Source organism: Pelophylax lessonae (assembly GCF_965119305.1).
Source record: "Pelophylax lessonae genome assembly, chromosome: 11".
Lineage (NCBI taxonomy): Eukaryota > Metazoa > Chordata > Amphibia > Anura > Ranidae > Pelophylax > Pelophylax lessonae.
Window position 1 is genome coordinate 115,117,743 of NC_138778.1, and position 20,763 is coordinate 115,138,505.

At 46.2% G+C, this 20,763-nt stretch overlaps 1 protein-coding gene across 1 annotated transcript in view; it reads right to left on the reverse strand.

The window, feature by feature from the left end:
• Positions 1–20,763, reverse strand: part of ACLY (ATP citrate lyase) — a 139,662-nt gene that overhangs the window by 30,370 nt on the left and 88,529 nt on the right. Inside the window, exons 14-17 of the mRNA XM_082271448.1 lie at positions 18,235–18,264; positions 11,676–11,817; positions 3,849–4,017; positions 3,521–3,625 (exon numbers count right to left, since the gene is read on the reverse strand). Coding sequence (XP_082127574.1) covers positions 3,521–3,625; positions 3,849–4,017; positions 11,676–11,817; positions 18,235–18,264 — 446 coding nt within the window. The remainder of the gene's footprint in view (positions 1–3,520; positions 3,626–3,848; positions 4,018–11,675; positions 11,818–18,234; positions 18,265–20,763) is intronic.

Here is a 20,763-nt window from a genome sequence, read left to right on the forward strand (position 1 = left end):
ATCCGACACCTGATTCCTATCAGGAACGGTGATCTCTCCTGGTTGAATCTCAGGGACCGAAGTCACCCGGCTAGAGGCTTCTTGGTCTGTCTGGTCAACCGGATCCGATTCCTGTGGGGAATTGAGACTAATCTTAGGAAAAGGTAAAGAAAAAGATCTGTTCAGGGAACGGTGACTACCGCTCCCTGTAGCACTTAAATGTTGGAACGGAAGAATCGCACCGGTAGTAGTAGTCCATGCTTGATCTAATGTCCTGAATACCGGTGAAAACGTCCCCCCACCCTCAAACCAGGTGGGGGCGCACCTTCAGGCTGTGTAATCGTTTGCTTCGGGTTTGGCTGAGTCGGTCCTCTGTTTGTTCGACCAGCCTTTCTTGAACCCTCCTGGAGGAGTCTTGCCTTTCCCGCTTGTTCCAGCCGGGCGTACCCTTTATGGGCGGTAAAGAAAGGTCCTCGCTTGTTGCGAGGTCCCTTAGTTTTAGCAGCCTGTGGCAAGAAAGTGCTCTTGCCCCCAGTGGCATCTTTAATGATTTCATCTAGGGTGGCCCCAAATAGGCGATTCCCCTGAAAAGGGAGATTCGTCAAGGTCTTTTTGGAACCTAGGTCAGCTGACCAGCACTTTAACCACAGCACACGTCTGAGGATTACCGCTGACATAGATGCATGCCCTAATAGGGGAGTAGTATCCAAGGCTGCGTCACAGATAAACTGTAGCCCTTGTATAATCTGTTCCATCAAATCAGATGTTTCCTGGGGAATATCTTTTCCCCTAAGGTCTTGGCGTACCAATCTCGCCAATTCCGTAAGTGTCTGGGAAACTAGACCAATAACAATTACTGGTCTAAATGCTGACCCTATCAGAGAGAAGATCGTGCGGGACTCTGCTTCCATCTTCCGATCCACCGGATCCTTAAAAGGACGAAGTGTCCTCCACTGGGATAACCGTGGCTTTATTCAGCCTGGAAATAGGTGGATCCACCACTGGTGGTACCGTCCATTTCTTAATGAGGGATTCCTCAAACGGATAGCGTCTAGCAATACGCTTGGAAATAGTAAAGGTACGTTTAGAATGCTCCCATTCTCCTTTGATTTTATTACCAAAACACTTGGGTACAGGAAAAACCTTCACCGTTTTGATGGACTTGTTAGTACCAAAGGGAATCTCTGTTTCAGTTGCCTCTGCCGGTAAAACCTCAAGTCTTAAGGTTTCCCGCACCGCCAAAACTAGTGCGTCCACCAATGCTTCTTTCTGAATTATGGCGGAAGAATGCACGTCCTCCTCACTGTCTGAGGGAGCTTTACCTGAGATAACAGCCCTTGCAGAGGGACCTGCAGCTGCAGTGACCATCTCTGAATCTGAGTCAGAGGTGTCAGATATTATAGGGGTAGGCGGGGGTCGCTTTCTTGACCCCCTTCCCTGACAGGCCGCCTCCACCCGAGCCACCATAGACTCCAAAACTGCTGTAAATGCATCCATGCTCTGTGCACCGGCGGGTCCCGTGGCCCCCTCGAGGGAAACAGGTGGGGGTACTTGTGTGGCAGGGTCCATGATTATTCCAGTAACTACCCGGAAACTTCAATCCAAACTTAAATAAAAAACTTTTTTTTTTTTCCAGACCCCCAGCGCCACAAAAGCCCCTCAGTGTTACCTGCTAGGGATCCCTATCGAGCGAGAGAGAGAGAGAGAGAGAGAGAGAGAGAGAGAGAGAGAGGTAGACCCCCAGGCTCACCACTTGATGCTCAGAGTTCACTGCAACAGTTTACAGCGCTGTGTTCACAAACAGGAAGTCTTTTGGCTGGCTGCCCAGGAAGAAAGGAGGCGGCTCCGCCCCTCTGCACGCCTTCCGGCGCCTCCCCTAGCTCCACGAGGTGTTTGAGTCACCTCAAACATGGCCGCCCCCATGCTGCAGACACGAGGCTACGCCGAAATGGCGGCCTCGTACGATCTACGGCGGTTTGTACAGCATAGCGGCGTCCTGCAGTAACTAGGCATCGCAAAACCTTTCTCTCATGGAGATCAGCTTGACCGGCGGTACCGAACCCTGGCGGAACCGCATGGCCGTCGGGAGATCTGCTTCAGCTGGAGGAATGACCTGGCAAGCCGCATCCCTGTCCTGTGATTTCTGACAGGTAGGATACTTCTAGTAACACAGTAAGCTTCCAGTGCTGCCACATATTACAATCATTTAAACATACTTTGTAATTAGATTGTCAGCTCCCAAACCAAGCCTGCTGGCTTTGTACACAAAAATCACACTCAATTAGGGGGATCTGTGACCTGTTATAGGATAGAGGGGAACCCATCCTTACCATTACAGAGAGGGGCCCGCGTTCACCACAAGACCCGACAGGGGGAAAAGGGGAACATACTACTCACCATACCGGAACCAAGTGGGCGCCAACTCCTGACAGTACCCCTCTCCACCGAAGTTGGAGGGCTGTCGACGAATACGGACGCCGTGACTCATGGTCCTTGGCGTTTCAGCGAGACGTTTAACTCGCAGGGTCAGTCCCCGTCCAGTGGGACTATGTCGCGGCCGACCCAGCGCGGAGCTATGGCCTGCACGCGCTCGTAGGCTGAACTGGGGTGACCACTGGATCTCAACATCCCGCCCGTCGCCCAGTTCAGCTTTCTTGCTTGAAGATCTCACAGGAACACTGGAGAAAAAAAGCGGTTTAAAAAATCTTTTCTAAGAAAAAAATCCTGCCAGGACCGAAGATCCCAGCAAGGTATCTAGGTCCTTACTCCTGACTAGACAGAAAAAACGGATTTGCTGAGGCAGAGAGAGAGAGGATATACCCTCTGGGACTGCCCCTAAGGTGTGGCCAGAGCATTTTAATTTCCTGTCTAGTCCTACTCCTGCGGAGGCAACATAACCCGAAGGTGCTGTATCACCGAGGACTACGTCTGTCAATGAGCGATAGAGAAAGGGGTGGTTTTGCAATGTAAAAGGGGTGCTGTAGTGTAAAGGTGGGGCTGTGATGTAAAGGGAAAGACTGATGACACTGATGTAAAAGGGGTAACTGTAATTCAATGGGGAGGGGCCGTAATGTGATGAAACCGAGTCATAGCACAAACATGAGACTCGGACCTCTGCTGGATAAAAATTTTAATGGCCGGACCTCCGAGAATTGTAATTCAATACCCCTGGTCTACATGTTGTCGTCAACATAAAAATGTAGAGAATTTTGGAAGTGGGGGATTGAGTTTTCTCGATTGGTACAAAGCTAAAGTTCAAAAGTTTGAAATTTGGCTGGTTCAGCAGAGACCGGCCAATAGTCAATTCATATATGGGTAGGCTGATTGTAACCAAGTTGATCCATCGATCGACTTGGGTACTATCAGTATTTTTTTTTAACACCCGATTACTGCCAGTGGCTATAGCCATCAGCAGTACAATTGTGTTCTGCTGGCCACAAAAGGATCCCCACAGCCCTGTGGTAGAAGGAAAGAAAATTAAATCACCTATGGGCTGCCTTAGACCTCACACCTACCTATATACAGACAAAGCAATACTTACTGTTGCAGGCCCAATAATAGTGACTCCTTTCTCATCAGCAGTTTTGATGAGCTTTCTGGTTAAAGCTTCTGGAATTCCTTCTGCAATGATTGCAATGGTTCGGATCTAAAGACCAAATAAAAAATCAAATTTTAAAGGATAGCTGTCAATATAAATCTACAATACAAAAAGTCCCTCAAGAATATCAGATTACAAAATGTTCCTTTTTTAAGTTTCCCATTTCATCTCAATCAACTGCAAGCTTGTTATAGGTCTACAAACTCCAAGAAGATGAGGAGTAAACCATTATATGACTAGCCAAGAGCAAACAAGCAAGACTGCCAGTAACCTGAGGATAATTCATGGTCTCCACAGTGCTGTCATATGCCGATCTCAGAGAGGCAAAGTTGATGAGCACATCCACTTCTGGGTGTTTCCTCATAGCATCCGCCATATTCTTGAAAACCGGTATCAAGATTTCCTTGTGACCCCAGTAAAACTTCTGCTTATGATCCCCACTGGTAAAAAAAAAAATGCACAAAGTTCAGTTATACAGATGAAAAAAAGTGATGCAAATAAATGCTCTATACCAATAAAAAAGACCGCTCACTAACCCCCATGAAAGGCTATTCTAATAAATATATTCACTCTCCCTGACCATTCATTGCAGCAACACAGACAAAGCCCACTCCCTGTTTTGAAGCCACAGCTTTATAATGTGTCTGCTACATAGAGATAAAAAGATATAATCCAACTATAATTTAACCTGGAAAAACTGAATTTTTGTAAAATCTTACCTGTAAAATTCCTTTCTCTGAGTCCTCCGACAGTCGCCGCCTCTCCATATTGGTCACAATGGGGTAATTGACCTTTTCTCCGTAGGAGTAGCTAGGCAACAGAATATGTCAATATTAAAGCTTTTAACATATCCCACCCCCAGGGGGTGGTCCCCTCAGTCAATACCCTCCTGCTTCCTGTATCCATACCTCAGTTTCAGTAGAATAGCAGTAGAGTACATAAACAAATCCCAAAAGAGGGGCGGGGGCGGCGACTGTCGGAGGACTCAGAGAAAGGAATTTTACAGGTAAGATTTTACAAAAATTCCGTTTTCTCTTACGTCCTCCGACAGTCGCCGCCTCTCCATATTCGTCACTATGAGGACGTCCCAAAGCAGTGTATACATGAGGGGTGGGAAAAGCAGCCGCGCCTAAGGCAACGCAGGACCCACAGTAGAGAAAAGGAACCTTACCAAAGGAAGGAAACCAGCTGGGCAGCATGAAAAAAACTTTGCTCAACAGGAGCAACAACCCAGGAAGAACAAATAACCTAGGGATAAAAACATCCCAAACAGCCAAGGGCCCCAAAAAAAAAAAAAACAAGGGACCCTAAGGTACTGCCGCACTAAGAACCTTGCGGCCAAAGGAAGCATCTGCCGATGCCTGAACATCCACCTTGTAGAACTTTGAGAAGGTGTGAATGGACGACCAAGTCGCCGCCTTACACACCTGGGCCACAGAAGCCCGATGATGACAGGCCCAAGACGTACTCAGAGATCTGGTAGAGTGCGCCTTCACAGGCATAGGGGGAACCTTTCCCTTCAAAGCATATGCCTGCTCAATAGTCTGTCTGATCTATTTGGCGATGGTAGAAGCCGACGCCGCCAAGCCCTTCCGAGGTCCCTCAGGAAGGACAAAGAGAGAATCCGTCTTGCGAAAAGATTTAGTCGCTGACAGGTAAACCCTGATCGCCCGAACAACATCCAAGGAATGTAAGGCCACCTCCTTCGGATGCTTAGGCGTCGCGCAAAGTGAAGGCAAGACAATATCCTCATTGAGGTGAAATTCCGAGATCCTTTTCGGAAGAAAAGAAGGATTAGGTCGCAAGACCACCTTATCCAAGTGAAGCACCAGATACGGAGACCTGCAGGACAAGGCTGCCAGCTCCGACACTCTGCGAGCCGAAGTGATCGCCACTAAAAAAGCGACCTTCTTAGACAACAGAAGCAATGAGATCTCCCTGATCTTTTCAAAGGGAGCATGTTGTAACACGGACAGAACAAGGTTCAAGTCCCACGGAGGCAAAGGCTCCCTCCGAGGAGGGACCAGGTGTCGCACCCCTTGAACAAAGGTGCTGACCAAAGAATTAGACGCCACAGGGCGTTGAAAAAGAACGGCCAGCGCAGAAATCTGACCCTTAATCGTGGCCAATGCCAAACGCTGGTCCACACCCGTCTGAAGGAAAGACAACACCCTAGACACCGAGTATGAGCGGGGGGAATACCCCCTGGACTCACACCAGGCGAAATAGGCCTTCCAAGTACGGTAGTAAATCTTCCCCGAAGAGGCCTTCCTAGCGTTGATCAAAGTATGAATGACCTCCGGGGAGAGACCCCTATCCTTCAGGACCTCGGTTTCAACAGCCAGGCCGTCAAAGCCAGCGACTGTAAAGCAGGATGGAATATCGGTCCTTGAGACAGAAGATCTTCTCGAAGAGGCAGACGCCATGGAGCGTCAACCGCCAGATTCACGAGGTCTGTGTACCAAGACCGGCGGGGCCAGTCTGGCGCCACCAGAATCACCGTGAGCGGTTCCGAGGACAACCTGCGAAGGAACCGGGATAGCAACTGAATTGGTGGGAATGCATACATCAGTCGATACTGATGCCACGGAGCCACTAACGCGTCTGACGCGTCTGCCCGAGGATCGCGCGTCCTTGCCACGAACCTTCCCACCTTGTTGTTCAGAAGAGACGCGAACAGGTCCACATCTGGGAGACCCCACTTCGCGCACAACATCTGGAAGACATCCGGGTGGAGCGACCATTCCCCCTGGTCCAGAGCCTGGCGACTCAGATAATCCGCTTGCCAGTTCTCCACCCCCGGAATATGAACCGCCGTGATTGCCGGGACATGCGTCTCGGCCCAAGACAGAATGTCGGCTACTTCCCGAGCCGCTCGGGCACTCCTGGTGCCCCCTTGGTGGTTGATGTAAGCCACCGCTGTGGCATTGTCCGTCTGCACCCGAACCGGACTGCCCTGAAGCATGTTCCAGAATGTTGATCGGAAGGGAGGACTCCCCCTCCGACCAAGTACCCTGGGCGGACAGAACGCCCAGAACACCACCCCAGCCCGACAGGCTGGCATCCGTGGTGATCACCGTCCATGAAGGCGGACGAAAAGACTTGCCCCCCGACACCGCCGGGGACTGCAGCCACCACAGAAGATTCCTTCTGGTGCGAGGACTCAACGAGATCTGAAGATCCAGAGATTGTGGTCGCCCGTCCCACCTGGACAGGATCTCCGCCTGGAGACCCCTCGTGTGAAACTGGGCAAAGGGAATCGCCTCGAAGGCCGAGACCAAACCTAAACACCTCATGCCCGTCCGGAGGGATGAGCACGGAACGTCCCGAAGGGACCTGACTTCGTCCTGAAGTGTCCTGAGCTTGTCTTCCGGTAGGAAGACCTTCGCCTGAACAGAGTCCAGGATCATTCCCAGGTAGGGAAGACGAACCGATGGGCACAGCGTCGATTTTGGGACGTTTATCGTCCAACCAAACTCCTGCAGAGTCTGCATCGTGACGGACAGGTCCCTCACCAGACCCTGACTGGTTGCAGACCGAACCAGAATGTCGTCCAGATACCCCAGGATTGAGATACCCTGGGCTCTCAATAAGGCCAGAACCGGTGCAAGCACCTTGGTGAACACCCGCGGAGCCGAAGCGAGACCGAAGGGTAACGCCACGAATTGGTAATGATCCTCCGCAATGGCGAATCGAAGGTACCTCTGGTGACCCTCGAAAATGGGGATGTGAAGGTACGCATCCTTCAAGTCGATGGATGCCATGAATTCTCCCAGAACTAGAGCAGCCACCACCGAGCGCAGGGATTCCATGCGGAACTTGCGAACTCGCACAAAGCGGTTTAGAGCTTTTAAGTCCAGAATCGGACGTACCTTGCCCTCCTTCCTGGGCACAGTGAACAGATTTGAATAAAACCCCCGAAATCTGTCCCGATGAGGTACCGGAACCACCACTCCCTGAGCCCGCAGGTCTCGCACCGCCAGGTGCAGATCCCGCAAACGCTCCGGAGACAGTTGAAGATTTGAGGGAAAAAAACCTGTTCGCCGGCCGAGATAGGAACTCGATCTTGTACCCGGACCGAACGATCTCCTGAACCCACCTGTCCCGAATGCGGGCCAGCCAGGGTTGAGAAAAACCGAGCAAACGTCCCCCCACCCCAGAACTGGGTGAGGACGCCCCTTCAGGCCGCATTGTTATGGGCAGCGGACCCGGACTGGCCGGACTTCTGCTTACCTGTCCACGGCTTCTTTTGGGGGCCCTGACCTTTGAAGGGCTTGCCCTTATAGTGCGACCGAAAGGCACGAAAAGACCCATGAGAGGGCCTAAACGAAGCATGCTTCTTACCTTGAGCACCCTTAGCCTTGTGAGACTGGGGCAAGAGCATGCTCTTACCTCCAGAGATCCCCTTAATCAGCGTATCCAGGGAGTCGCCAAAAAGGCGAGATCCCGTATAAGGCAGATTAGATAAAGTTTTGCGAGAAGCTTGGTCCACAGACCAACATTTCAGCCAAATCAAGCGGCGTGTCAACACCGCCACGCTGTGCACACGTGCAGCCAAAGGAATTACATCTAATTCCGCATCACACAAATACATGACACCCTGATGAATTTGATCCACCATAGCCAACGTTGTCGGAGGGGCAGAATCAGCCACCAGGACGCGCCTGAGCACCTGCGTCCAATCCGCGACAGCCTGGGCTGCCATAAGGGAAGCAAAAATAGCTTTTAGCATGGAACCGGTAACCGAGTAAGTATGGCGGGCAAGAGACTACAGTCTCCTGTCCGTGGGGTCCCGGAACACCGGGGTATCCTCTGCCGGAATCGCAGTGGATTTATTCAAAACCGCCACCGCGTGATCCACCGGAGGTGGCACACACCAGCGTTCATCAGTGGCGGGCGTGAAAGGATAACGCAGCTTGAACCTACTTGGCACAGCAAAAGGCTTTTTTAGATTGCGCCATTGTTCACTAACAGCGCGCTGAAAATCCTCAGTGCAAGGGAAAACCTGCAATGTTTTGCGTCACCGCTGCGTCCCATAAGAAGCCAGGACGGCAGGAGGACACGGTTCATCCTGCAAATGCAGCGTTTGTTTGATAGAAGCAACCAATTCATCCATGATTGCAAGCTCTTCAGACGAGCCAGGGAGGGGATCATCAACCCCTTCAACCTCTGCCTCCCCTTCCGACCCTGCAAAGTCCAGGGACGAACGGGACCCCAGCCATAGCAGCCCCATCACCATCGCCCTCTGAATCAGAGGAGATTGAAACTCTGGGCCGTTTTGTGGATTGAGCAGCCACAAGCATCTGTACCTGAGCAGCCAGGTTAGCCACAATGGTAGCCAAATCGCCCCCCTCAGGGGGAACAGCAGCAGCCCCTTGGCCTCCCATTAAAGTGGGAGGAAATTTGCTTTCCTGAGAATCCATGCCCCCAAAAGTTTGCAGGAGAAAAAAAGGGTAACTGCCCCTTTAAAAGCGCGGCGAGCGCAGCCCACCGCACACACACACACACACACACACACACCAGCACAAGCCGACCCCCACAGGGAAAAGCACAAACTTCAGGCAATGAATACAGGAATAAGAGAAGGTAAAACCTGGAGACATCACTGCTGCCTCTGTATCGATCGGTGTGCCCAGGGAAAAGAAAGTGATACAATAACAGCCGCTCCTATAAAGCCTATGGAAGGCTACAAAAAAATGGCCACCAGGGGAGGAAGTAAAGGCAGAGATCCTGCAGTGCTAACATGAGGCAGGAGTGATCGCCGCCAAAATGGCGGTGCTTGGCGCCAAAAACGCCGCTCCCCGCATACAGTAAACACCATCACACGCCTGCAGTATAATAAAATAATGGCGGACCGCAGCAGCGGCCGCCGCATGTATGCACAAACAGGGTCACAACATGCCCCGCAGCATACAGCCTGTCACACAGCAAAAAAAGGCACACAGTCTGAAACACAGAAACAGTGCAGGATGGCCCCCCTCCTTGCAGCCCACAGAAGCAGCAAAAACAGACAAGGAGCCCAATAGTGTGTACAGAAGCAGGGTTACACAGTCCCAGACTGACACCCACTAAACAGACTGGTCCCCACACACATACACTTACCTTCTGAATGGCGTGGGGAGCCCGCCCAAGCGATCAAGCCGCTGCACAGAGGACAGGGAGAGTCGCAGCAGAACTGCGGTGCGAAACCGCATGGCGTCCAGTGAGGTAGCCACCTCACCGCAGCATCCCTGCAGCGAACAGGGATGGGTCGTTGACACATGCCAGGAAAAAAACCTGACTGAACGCTCGATGGCAGGCTGGGAAGCCACTGACCCACAACCTGCGACCAGGGGGGCCAGCCCGAGACCCAGCCCGCACGATCCTCTTCATCAGAAGAACTAACTAAAGCTGAAGAAACAAACAGCCAAGTAAAGATAGAGATAAAAACACTCAAAATCAAAAAGAAGATAAAGGCTGAGACAAAAAGCCCCAGCACAGAAACAGCCTGCTAACTCCTGAAAGCTAGACAATGAAACTGAGGTATGGATACAGGAAGCAGGAGGGTATTGACTGAGGGGACCACCCCCTGGGGGTGGGATATGTTAAAAGCTTTAATATTGACATATTCTGTTGCCTAGCTACTCCTACGGAGCAAAGGTCAATTACCCCATAGTGACGAATATGGAGAGGCGGCGACTGTCGGAGGAGGTAAGAGAAATATAATTTACAAGAGTTTTGTTTGAAAAAAAAAGGCAGGCGGCTAATGTAAACAAAGCCGCCTGTCATTCTCCCCTGTGTAAGAATAGTGATCATACGGTTCTACTATGTAGGACCGTTGATCACTGTTCTTACAGCTCAAGCCACAGCCAATCACAGTTAGAAACACGCCCCTAGGGACACACTTAACCCCTCCCTCTCAAAAAAAGTTAACCCCTTCACTGCCAGTGTCATTTTTACAGTAACAGTGCATATTTATAGCACTTATTACTGTAGTAATGTCTCTGGTAACCCCAAAAGTGTCAAAAATGTCATTCAAGGGTCCGATCTGCCCGCCGCAATGTCGTCCCGCAAAAAAAAAAAAAAAAACGCAGATCGCCGCCATTACGCGTTAAAAAAAAAAAAAAAACAACAACAAAAATGACAAAAATCTTTCTCTTAGTTAGTAAACGCAATAACTTTTGCGCAAACCAATCAAAATACGCTTTTTGCAATTTTTTTTAACAAAAATATGTAGCATAAAACAAATTGGCCTAAAATGTTAAAAAATTTTGATTTTTACTTTTTTTTTTTTTTTGGGAATTTCATATAAAAAAATGTGAACATTTTTATTTTTGCAAAATTGACGCTCTTTTTTTTTTTTTTTTTAAATAAAATCGCACAGGTGATCAAATACCACCAAAAGACAGCTCTGTTTGTGGGAAAAAAGGACGTAAATTTTGTTTAGGTACAGCGTCGCACGACCGCGCAATTGTCCGTTAAAGTCACGCAGTGCCAAATCGCAAAATAGGCCCTGGTCAGGAAGGGGGTAAAATCTTCCGGGGCTTAAGTGGTTAAACAAATCCTTCTACATAAGTTGTACCTGTTTTATCTGCAGTCATCTTTCCCTCAGCAGTGCTCTTATCTGAGGCCATATGCAATCAGAATTCCCTGAATGCATATAGCATTAAATGCCAGAACCACCCAGCACAGTGTCCAGCCATTGTATATGTCCCTCTATCAGAGTTTGGCAGGCTGCAGGGAGCAGGGCTGGATGCTGCATCTATGCCTCCCAGGCACCCAAAAAAGGTTGGAATTTGATGGTGACAAACCACACAACATCCGTGTGCTTAAGGCCTAATACTTCCCTGGTTTTCAATCCTTTTGTGGCATGCAAAAACCATGCTCCTACTGGAATCTGTATCCTTGTTAGAAGCCGTCTTCCTGTCTTAGTGACTAAAACAAGAAGTAAGGGAAAATTCCCATAACAGGACAGAGACGTGGGAAAATCTGGTTAACCCTTCTTCACTCTATCAAAAACTAAAATGAACGTTTAGGCTGATTTCCATTTCGAGGTTAAGCATTTAAAGATCAAAGATGCACAATTACTATACATGCATCTTTATGAGGTTGAACTTACGTGAAAGGGTAAACCATAGCAGCCACCGAAGGTTCGGATCGTGAACAGACATAGTCAAAATCCAGCATGCCTTGCACAGCCCGGGTCTGCATTCCCCATACAATAGATTTGGTGTGACGGCTAAATAATGTAGTGGCCTTTGCTGCAATAGATAAACCAAAGATCAGTGAGAGAAGAGCGGTAAATGGCACAATGAGGGGTAACAGACATAGGAATGAATATAAGCAGAGAGGTGGCAAGGACAATACACAAGCACACAGAGAGCCAAAGAACATGGGCACCTAACACAACAAAAAGGTATGTATCTACAGAATTTCAGATGGACAATCAATTTTCCTCACTGTTTCTCAACTATCATGCATTGCCACATAACAGAAAAAGTATTCATTTCAAACTTCTTCAGTTAAGTGGCAAATTAATATATCCTTTGTTCTGAAGCATTAATAGTTAACCAGTCTACAGGTTATTTGGCAAGCAGCTAAAAAGCTGCATTTAGAACATTTGTCAAAAAAATGAGAGAGGCAAGGCAGGGTCCATTCTATCTAAATCACACATAGTAACAGGCCATTAACAGTGGAGTTCAACTCAGTGAACGCATTTTAACTAGTATTTGAGTATAACGTGGCTATGTATGACCAGCTTTCCACTGGGGAAAATGGATTTAAAAAAAAGCTGGAAAAAAAAAAAAAAAAAAAAAAAAAAAAAAAAGGAGGCAAACCTCAGATTATATACTTAAAAAAAAAAAAAAAAAATTATATGGTACACATGTCAAACAATACATTAAGTGCATCTTTAACAACCTATGGACTTGCTATGGTATACAGTTAAGCCTTCAGGATGTTTATGGAACATCCATCCTCTGCCATCAAGCAGATGTCACATTATTAGTGTGCTGCAGTTGGAAAACACAGAAAAACGCTTATTTAGTTATGTGGAAAAAAAAAATTAAAAAAGGTGATATAACGCTGGGTTTAAACGTGGTGTGCCACTGCCAATAATAAGACAAAAATGTATTTACTACAACCACACAGCCATATTGCAGACATGGTTGTTTTTTAAAGAGAAACTGCACAAAGCAAAAAAATAAACTTTGTGAGAAGCCATAAATAGAAGCTGTCATTCTCTAAACTCTGCCCAACTCAAGACTCAAGGTAGTATGCTAATATTAATTTAGCTATACTCTAACACTACATCTCAAGGACTTCAACAAAGCCCAAGGAAAAAGGAAGAGTAGCTTGTAGCCTATGGAGTTAATTTGCATTGTTTGTCCTTTTAGACTGGGTATTCTGTAACTACAACTAAAAAAGGAAAAAAAAAACCTTTCATTATACAAATATCATTTCTATATCATACAGCAACCTCTTCAGATGCTTCCATACATGGTCCAATTGCAACCAATAACAAGATAAAAAACAATAATCCAGGGAAAGGAATTCTGAGAGAGCCTGTCAAGTACCAGTATCAGTAAAAAGTAATCAAATGATTTAAAGCAGGCATGTCCAACCTGCGGCCCAGAACCGCAGGCAATGCGGCCCACTGCCCCCTGACAATTTTTTGCTGGGGAGGAAGGAAATCGAGTCGGGGGCATGGCCACAGAGGCAGCCTTGGAGAGGATCATCCACTAGTTGTGTTATTGAAAAGACAAGAACTCACTGCTCAAGGTGGTGTGATTGCCTGATGACTCACACCGGTGCATGCCCCGGCTCGCCTCCGTGAAAACTTGATAAAGGAAAAGGAATTGGCAGCACTCCAGGTTGAGTCAAAATCCAGATTTATTGACTGGACATCCAAATATGACAATCGTGACAAGGTAGACGCGTTTCACACACTGACTGTGTGCTTAATTCCTTGCGGCAGCACAGGAAGGGCGCTGCAGCGTTTTATTACTTATATACCTTAACTATAGTATATATTTTATATGCGGCCCGAGAAAATTTCTCTACAATCAATGTGGCCCAGAGAAGCCAAAAGGTTGGACACCCATGATTTAAAGGCATGTATAAATCATCTCTGAAGAGGTGTATTTCAATATATTTTACCAGCTAAGGAGCCATTGTGGTTTAGTTCATAGGGAAAGCCATCAGGTTATTATAGTTGTATAACTGTAGACTTCCTACTCACCAGAAGGAATTGGGACACTTTGGAAAGCTTCAATTGCCAATGCATTTAAAAGTGTAACTCCACTTTTGTTGAGAGAAAAAGAAAAAAAACATTCCCCTCTGGGTGATCTATGTACATTACAAGGATTTGACAAACTTTGTTGTAGCTTCCTACCTTTTGTTATTCTGAAAAAATCCCTGTGTTTGTCTGTGCCCATGTTCAGAAGTGAGTCTAATGGGAGTGGTTTCGTAATTTAATCAGCTGCTGCACCTGCAGGGCTCTGATGGGGAAACTGCTGGGTCTGCATCCCTTTAGATGTAATTTCCTATTGGGAGTATCTTACCAAAAATGACTTTTTTTATTACAGGGGATGCCTGAAATCTGACTTGTATCTTAGTGCAGAAAATCAGTGAGCCAATCACACAAGCAAGAAATGACATATCTGGGGGGTGTTCTGAACACCTCCAGGTAGCCATATTACATTGCATTTCACAGACAATTACAGAGCTGCAGATTGGAAAGGAAATTACATTTTTATCAACATTCAATTACAATATGACTTGTGTCACAATTGCATATGCTACATTTTTTTTTTTTTTTACTTGCTATTTTTTTCCCATAAAAGTGGGGTTACACTTTAAAGGAAGCTCTCTTTAGATGAAGTTCCGCTTTAAGTGATTTGGTAACCGGTTGTGGCCACAATAAAATGGAATTGTTCCAAATTCAGAATGTTTTTGATTTTGAATAGCAAATTTAAACATTTTCCTCCTGCAGATGGTGAATGCCGCTGGCAGGAGGGAGAGGAGGAGAAGATGGCTTTTGGCAGTTCCAGGAAGAAAGGGGAGAGGATTGGTTTCTGTATATGCCACCCCCCTGTCCAAGTGTAAAACAGGATGTGACAGGGGGCCGCATTGGCCCCCTAAAGAATGGGGTGGATGACGCTAAACCAGTGGTTGGAAGAGTGTGGTGAAAAAACACATCTATGGAGTCCCCCCCCCCAAACTGCAAATGTAAACCGGCCCTTACTGCCCTGTGCTGTCCTATAAGGCTGCTTTACCCATACTAAGGGTGCAGCGCCGTTCACCTGCAGCTTTCCTGCAGGTGAGCTGCACTTTGTCATTGACTTCAGGAGTTTTGGTGTGCTTTCAAAAAGCGCATTAAACCCACGGGATATAAAAAGAAGTACACTTCCCTGGTTTGAGGGACGCATCAGGTGGCTCCGAGGGCCACATGTTGAGCTCTGTTGCTTTACACTCTCAAACCCCACCACTAGAGACCAGAATGTGATGTATTACATACTCAGTCTCTGCCTGTGCTTTTTCCACTTTAGGACAACAATCTAAGGACCACAAGGCACAGTGATTGGCACTGGGGCAGGTCAACTATACAGTTATTTCTTTACACATACATATAGTAGCCGCCAAGTAGCGTTCCAAAGTCGGAACCAGGACAATCATGCCTTGAAGTAACAGGTCTTGTACGGCCCCAAACAGACCCTGTAAGTAGTCCGGGGACGCGCAAGTTGGAAGAACCTTGCCGGGGGACTAGAGCCAAACTCAATATTGTAGCCGGACTGAATAACTCCCTGGACTCACTTGTCTTGTATCAGGGAAATCTATGGGTCCGGAAACTAGCGAAGACTCCCCCCCCCCCCCCCCTACCCCCTACGAATGCTGAAGGAGCCTTGTCCGCGGGTCTGGAGAAGCCCGCTCTCGGCTTATACTCCTGTAGGGGGCAGTATAACCCAATGGTTAAGAAGATCAGGAGCTGTGTCCGTCAATTATTGAAAGACTTTTTTTTTTTTTTTGTCCTTTTTCAAACACCTGTGATAAAATAATTTATTACTTAATGAGGTCAACATGCCTCTCAGGAAATTCCTTGGGGTGTCTGCTTTCCAAAAAGGGGTAATTTGAGGGGGGGGGGGGGGGTTGTAGTGCCCTGCCATTTTAGCACTTTAAGAAATGAGAAAGTAAAAGCTGTGTAAATTCCAGTATGTACACCATAGTTTGTAGATGCTATAAAACATTTGCGCAAACCAATAAATATACACTTAGAGATTTTTTTTTTTTTATCAAAGACATGTAGCTAAATACATATTGGCCTAAATCTATGACAAAATGTATTGGATATTTTCTTATAAAAGTAGAAAATTTAATTTTTTCTCAAAATTTTCTTATTTGTTCATACCGCAAAGAATAAAAACCGCAGAGGTGATCAAATACCACCAAAAGAAAGCTCTACTTGTGGGAAAAAAGGACAAATTAATTTGGGAACAGCATCGCATGACTGTGCAATTACCAGTTAAAGTCACGCAGTGCCAAACTGCAAAAAATGGCCTGGTCATTAAGGCCCCTTTTACACTTATGCGACGCGATTTTGCCGCTATTTTGAAAGCAATGGCTATATACCTCAAAACGCATTAAAGTCGTGCCAAAGTAGTGCAGGAACTACTTTGAACTCGGTGCAACTTCAAAAACGCACTGATATGAATGTGGCTTATTGAAAATAATGGAAAACTACTTGTCAAACGATTTTGTGGTCCAAAATCGCGGGACAAGTCGCACTAGTGTGAAAGGGGGTAAAACCCTCCGGCCCAGAAGTGGTTAAGCAAGGTTTGCCTGGTCTTTGGTTCCATGAATAGTCCGGAGTTCAGTTTGTTTGTAGAGTAAGTTCAATCTGATATATAGTCACTGGTTTCATAAATTATTCTCAGCATTCCTTTATAGTTTGGTGGTAAACCGTTGCAATTGCCAAATGCAATAGCATTTTGTGGTCCATGAAATGGGTGTTGCAGACCACCTAATCACATCCAATCAAAGGGTTTGAAAGGTGAGTCGATAGGTGTGCTTGAGTATTTTATAATGCTCAGCAGACATACCCTTAATGCCAACTATTCTAAATATATCAACATTTCCATCTGACAAGGATCTTGTGTACAACGTGTTTTGGAGATCCTAGGTGTTTTAATAGAATCCTGGACCTTGTACTAATATAGGCGCTTTTCCACTGCATGGAACCAAACGGTTCGGCTCGCTTTTGCGCTTTTCCACTGCATGGTACCGCATGGTACGGTGTTGGAACGGTTCGGTACGGTACGGTACAGTACGGCGGCGCTTTTCCACTGCATGGAACCGAATGGTACGGCTCGCTTAAACAGTAACACATCGGTTGCGGTTCCAAGAGGGCCGTACCGGTACCATATCCCACAATCCTTTGCATGCAGCCTTGACTGTTTGTCACTACTAGCCACTGATTGGTCAGAGAATCGTTGTTATCCCACCACTTACTATTAGTGGAAAAGCAAACCGTACCAAACCGTACCGAACCCTTCCAACACCGTACCATGCAGTGGAAAACCAAACCGAACCAAGCAGGGCCGAGTGGAGCCGAGCCGGTACTTGCAGTGGAAAAGTGCCATATGGGCACGGTTTGGTGTCTAACTGGCATCGTCCCATACAATAGCGTAGCCACTTTCTATTAGGATAACTATTACCGATGGAGTTATGGAATATGAACCAAGGTTAAGAGCTGTAGATAAATGAAAGTCTAGTTTCAGTTCAATAAGCAGACCTCAGTTTAGGACAGATTATTTACACCATGACTTCATTAGGAGTCTTTTGAAGAGTCTAACATAGGAGGTTTTATGAGACTATTGAACAGTTGCTGCTTTGAGTCAAATTGTGTCAGTCCACTACAGACATGAGATTTAAATATAACCATTTTTGTTGCAGACTTGAAAATGATGGAGAAAGGAGAGTGGCACTTTGTTCAATATTCCTTCCACAAAGTTTGGTAAAGGTAAGACTTCATTATCATCACGGGAACTCTCTTAACCAAAGGCTCAAGTTATAGCAACGTATACAAATGCCATGGCAAGTACCCACAAAATACAACAGAGCTTTTCCTGACTACACTATTTCCATGGTATCCAGGGGTTGTACTAAAAAGCTCTGGACACAGGCTAGTATAAGCATTTAAAGAACTACTATATGCAGAAATATTTTTGATTTGGCCCTGGACATAGCACTGAACATTTGTAGTTTGATTCAGAATCCAGACACATTGCAAACAAACGGCAGCAATGTAAAAAGATCAAATCTTACTTATTACAACAAAGCACATCAGTCCCACAATAACCGAACTACTGGTGGACAGCACTAAAATACTTCTTTCTTTATTGTCCATTGTGGGAAATGGGAAAATAGTATTATTCAGAACCTAAGGATGTATGTAGCTGCATAATATCCAACTGTCTAAGAATTACTATCTTCTTGTGTTCCTCAATAGACTCCAAGATCAAATTATACATTACGTACAAAAATATATAATTATAAATAATCTAGATTTTGCATACAGGTGGAGATGGGTGGGGACAAGGCAGCGGAAAACACACTAGGACTGTAAAGACCACAGTGCAGACAGAGCACAGCAAACAACCAGCTCTCAGCTGCCAGCCTACCTTTAGCTGGTCCATGTATGGCCGCTGTATCTGTTAAAATGAGACAGTAAGGGTGCACGCTGAAAATTGAAGCTTCAAAAGGGATGCAAAATGAAGGCCCTGTAAAATGTATTATATGCTGTCCTATAAGCTCATCAAGGTTTTTATTTAAAGAGGATCTTCACCCTAGGAACAAAAAATTTAAAGTCAGCCACTACAAATACTGTAGCGGCCGACTTTTAATAAATGGACACTTACCTGTCCAAGGATCAAGCGCCATCCTCACCCGAGCCGGTTCTTCACTGGTTTTCAGGTCCCCGGGCGCTTGCCTCTTTAGTCTGGGAAGTCAGCTGTGACTCCTTGTGGCTTCACAGCTGGCTTCCCACTGAGCTTTGTAAATGGTCCCACAGTCTTCTGGGACCTGTGACCTGTCCCAGAAGGCTGTGGCTATAGGGGGCAAACTTCCACTCAGATTACCCATGCGATCAGAACGAAAGTGGGAGTGGGTATCTATAAAACTTGCCTGGAGGAGGCGGAAAAGCAGAACTTATTCTTTTGGGTGGAGTTTTGCTTTAAAGAAACCTACATTCTGAGAAATGGAAGGTATTATTATTGACCTCTACTTCCAAAAATGTTAGTTTCAGTGCCTTAAAAAAGTATTCCTACCCCTTGAAATTTTCGACATTTTTGTCACGTTACAACCAAAAGTTAGCCAAGCTACTAGCCAGGCCTTAAGGGTTACTTGTCACCAGTGGCCCCACCCAACCCCTAATCTGCCCCGCCCCTAATAATAATCATAGAGCAGGGATCGCCCCGCTGTAAAAGCTTTCATTTGAATTGCCAGGCATTCACCATCACACAAACCCGCCTCTCGCTCTGACGATCCGGCCAGCTTTACACGTACTCTCTACTCTCTTCCCCCAGGCGATCGCTGGGAGAACGGCTCCCGAGGCAGCCCTACACTCACCCTCACTCATTTTCCACTCGCCTAAATGCAAGCAGGCGAGTGGAAAATGTGAGGGCTGAAGTATTTTATTGGGATTTTATGTAATAGATCAACACAAAGTGGGACATAATTGTGAAGTGGAAGGAAAATAAATGGTTTTCAAAATATTTATCTGAAAAAGTGTGGCGTGCATCTGGAGAGGGACATTTTTGCCCATTCTTTTTTGCAAAATAGCTCAAGCTCTGTCAGATTGGATGGAACAGCAATTTTCAAGTCCTGCCACAGATTCTCAATTGGTTTTAGGCCAGGACTTTGGACTGGGCCATTCTAATACATGAATATGCTTTGATATAAACCATTCCATTGTAGCTCTGGATGTATGTTTAGGGTCCTTTTCCGGCTGGAAGGTGAACTTCCTCCCCAGTCTCAAGTCTTTTGCAGACTCTAACATGTTATCTTCTAAGATTGCCCTGTATTTGTCTCCATCCATCTTCCCAATAACTCTGACCAGCTTCTCTGTCCCAGCTGAAGAAAAGCATCTCCACAACATGATGCAGCCACCACCATGTTTTACAGTGGGGATGGTGTGTTAAGGGTGATGTGCAGTGTTAGTTTTCCGCCACACATAGCGTTTTGCTTTTAGGTAAAAAAATTTCAATTTTGGTCTCTTGGCTTTCTTCTTGCCACTCTTCCATAAAGGCCAGATTTGTGGAGTGCACAACTAATAGTTGACTAGTGGACTGATTCTCCCACCAGAGCTGTGGATCTCTGCAGCTGCTCCAAAGTTACTATGGGCCTCTTGGCTGCTTCTCTGATTAATGCGGTCCTTGCCCAACCTGTCAGTTTAGGTGGATGGCCATATCTTTCGGTTGAGCCATACTTTTTCCATTTTCAGATGATGGATTGAACAGTGCTTCGTGAGATGTTCAAAGCTTGGTATATATATTTTTTTATAACCTAACCCTGCTTCTTTAAACTTCTCCACAACTTTATCCCTGACCTGTCTGGTGTGTTCCTTGGCCTTTATGATGCTGATTTTTTTTTTGCTAAGGTTCTCTAACAAGGGCTTCACAGAACAGCTGTATTTATACTGAAATTAAATTACACATCGGTGGACTCAATTAACTAATTAGGTGACTTCTGAAGGTAATTCGTTCCACTAGATTTTAGTTTGGGTAATCTTAGGGGTATCAGAGTAAAGTGGGTTAAATAAAAAATGCACGCCACACTTTTCAGATATTGGTTGTAACATGACAAAATGTGGAAAATGTCAAGGGGTATAAAAACGTTTTCAAAGCACTGTATGTGTCTGTTAATCTAAGCCAATAGCTTGCATATCCAGAATAAGCGTGCAGATCAGTAAGTTCTACTTCACTCAAAAGCTAAATGCCAATTCAGTGACTCAAAGCACACAAACCAGAGATAACCAGGCAATTAGCATTTCAGGAAGTCAGCAATGACAGCCTCAATATTTCTCTCAGAACAGGTCTTCGGGAAAAAAAGAACACATTGCCACTTTTTGTACTCACCCAGCATGGTATGACAACTTAGACACTGATATGACCAATCACAAAAGGTTTTACTTCTATTCTCTCCATAAATGT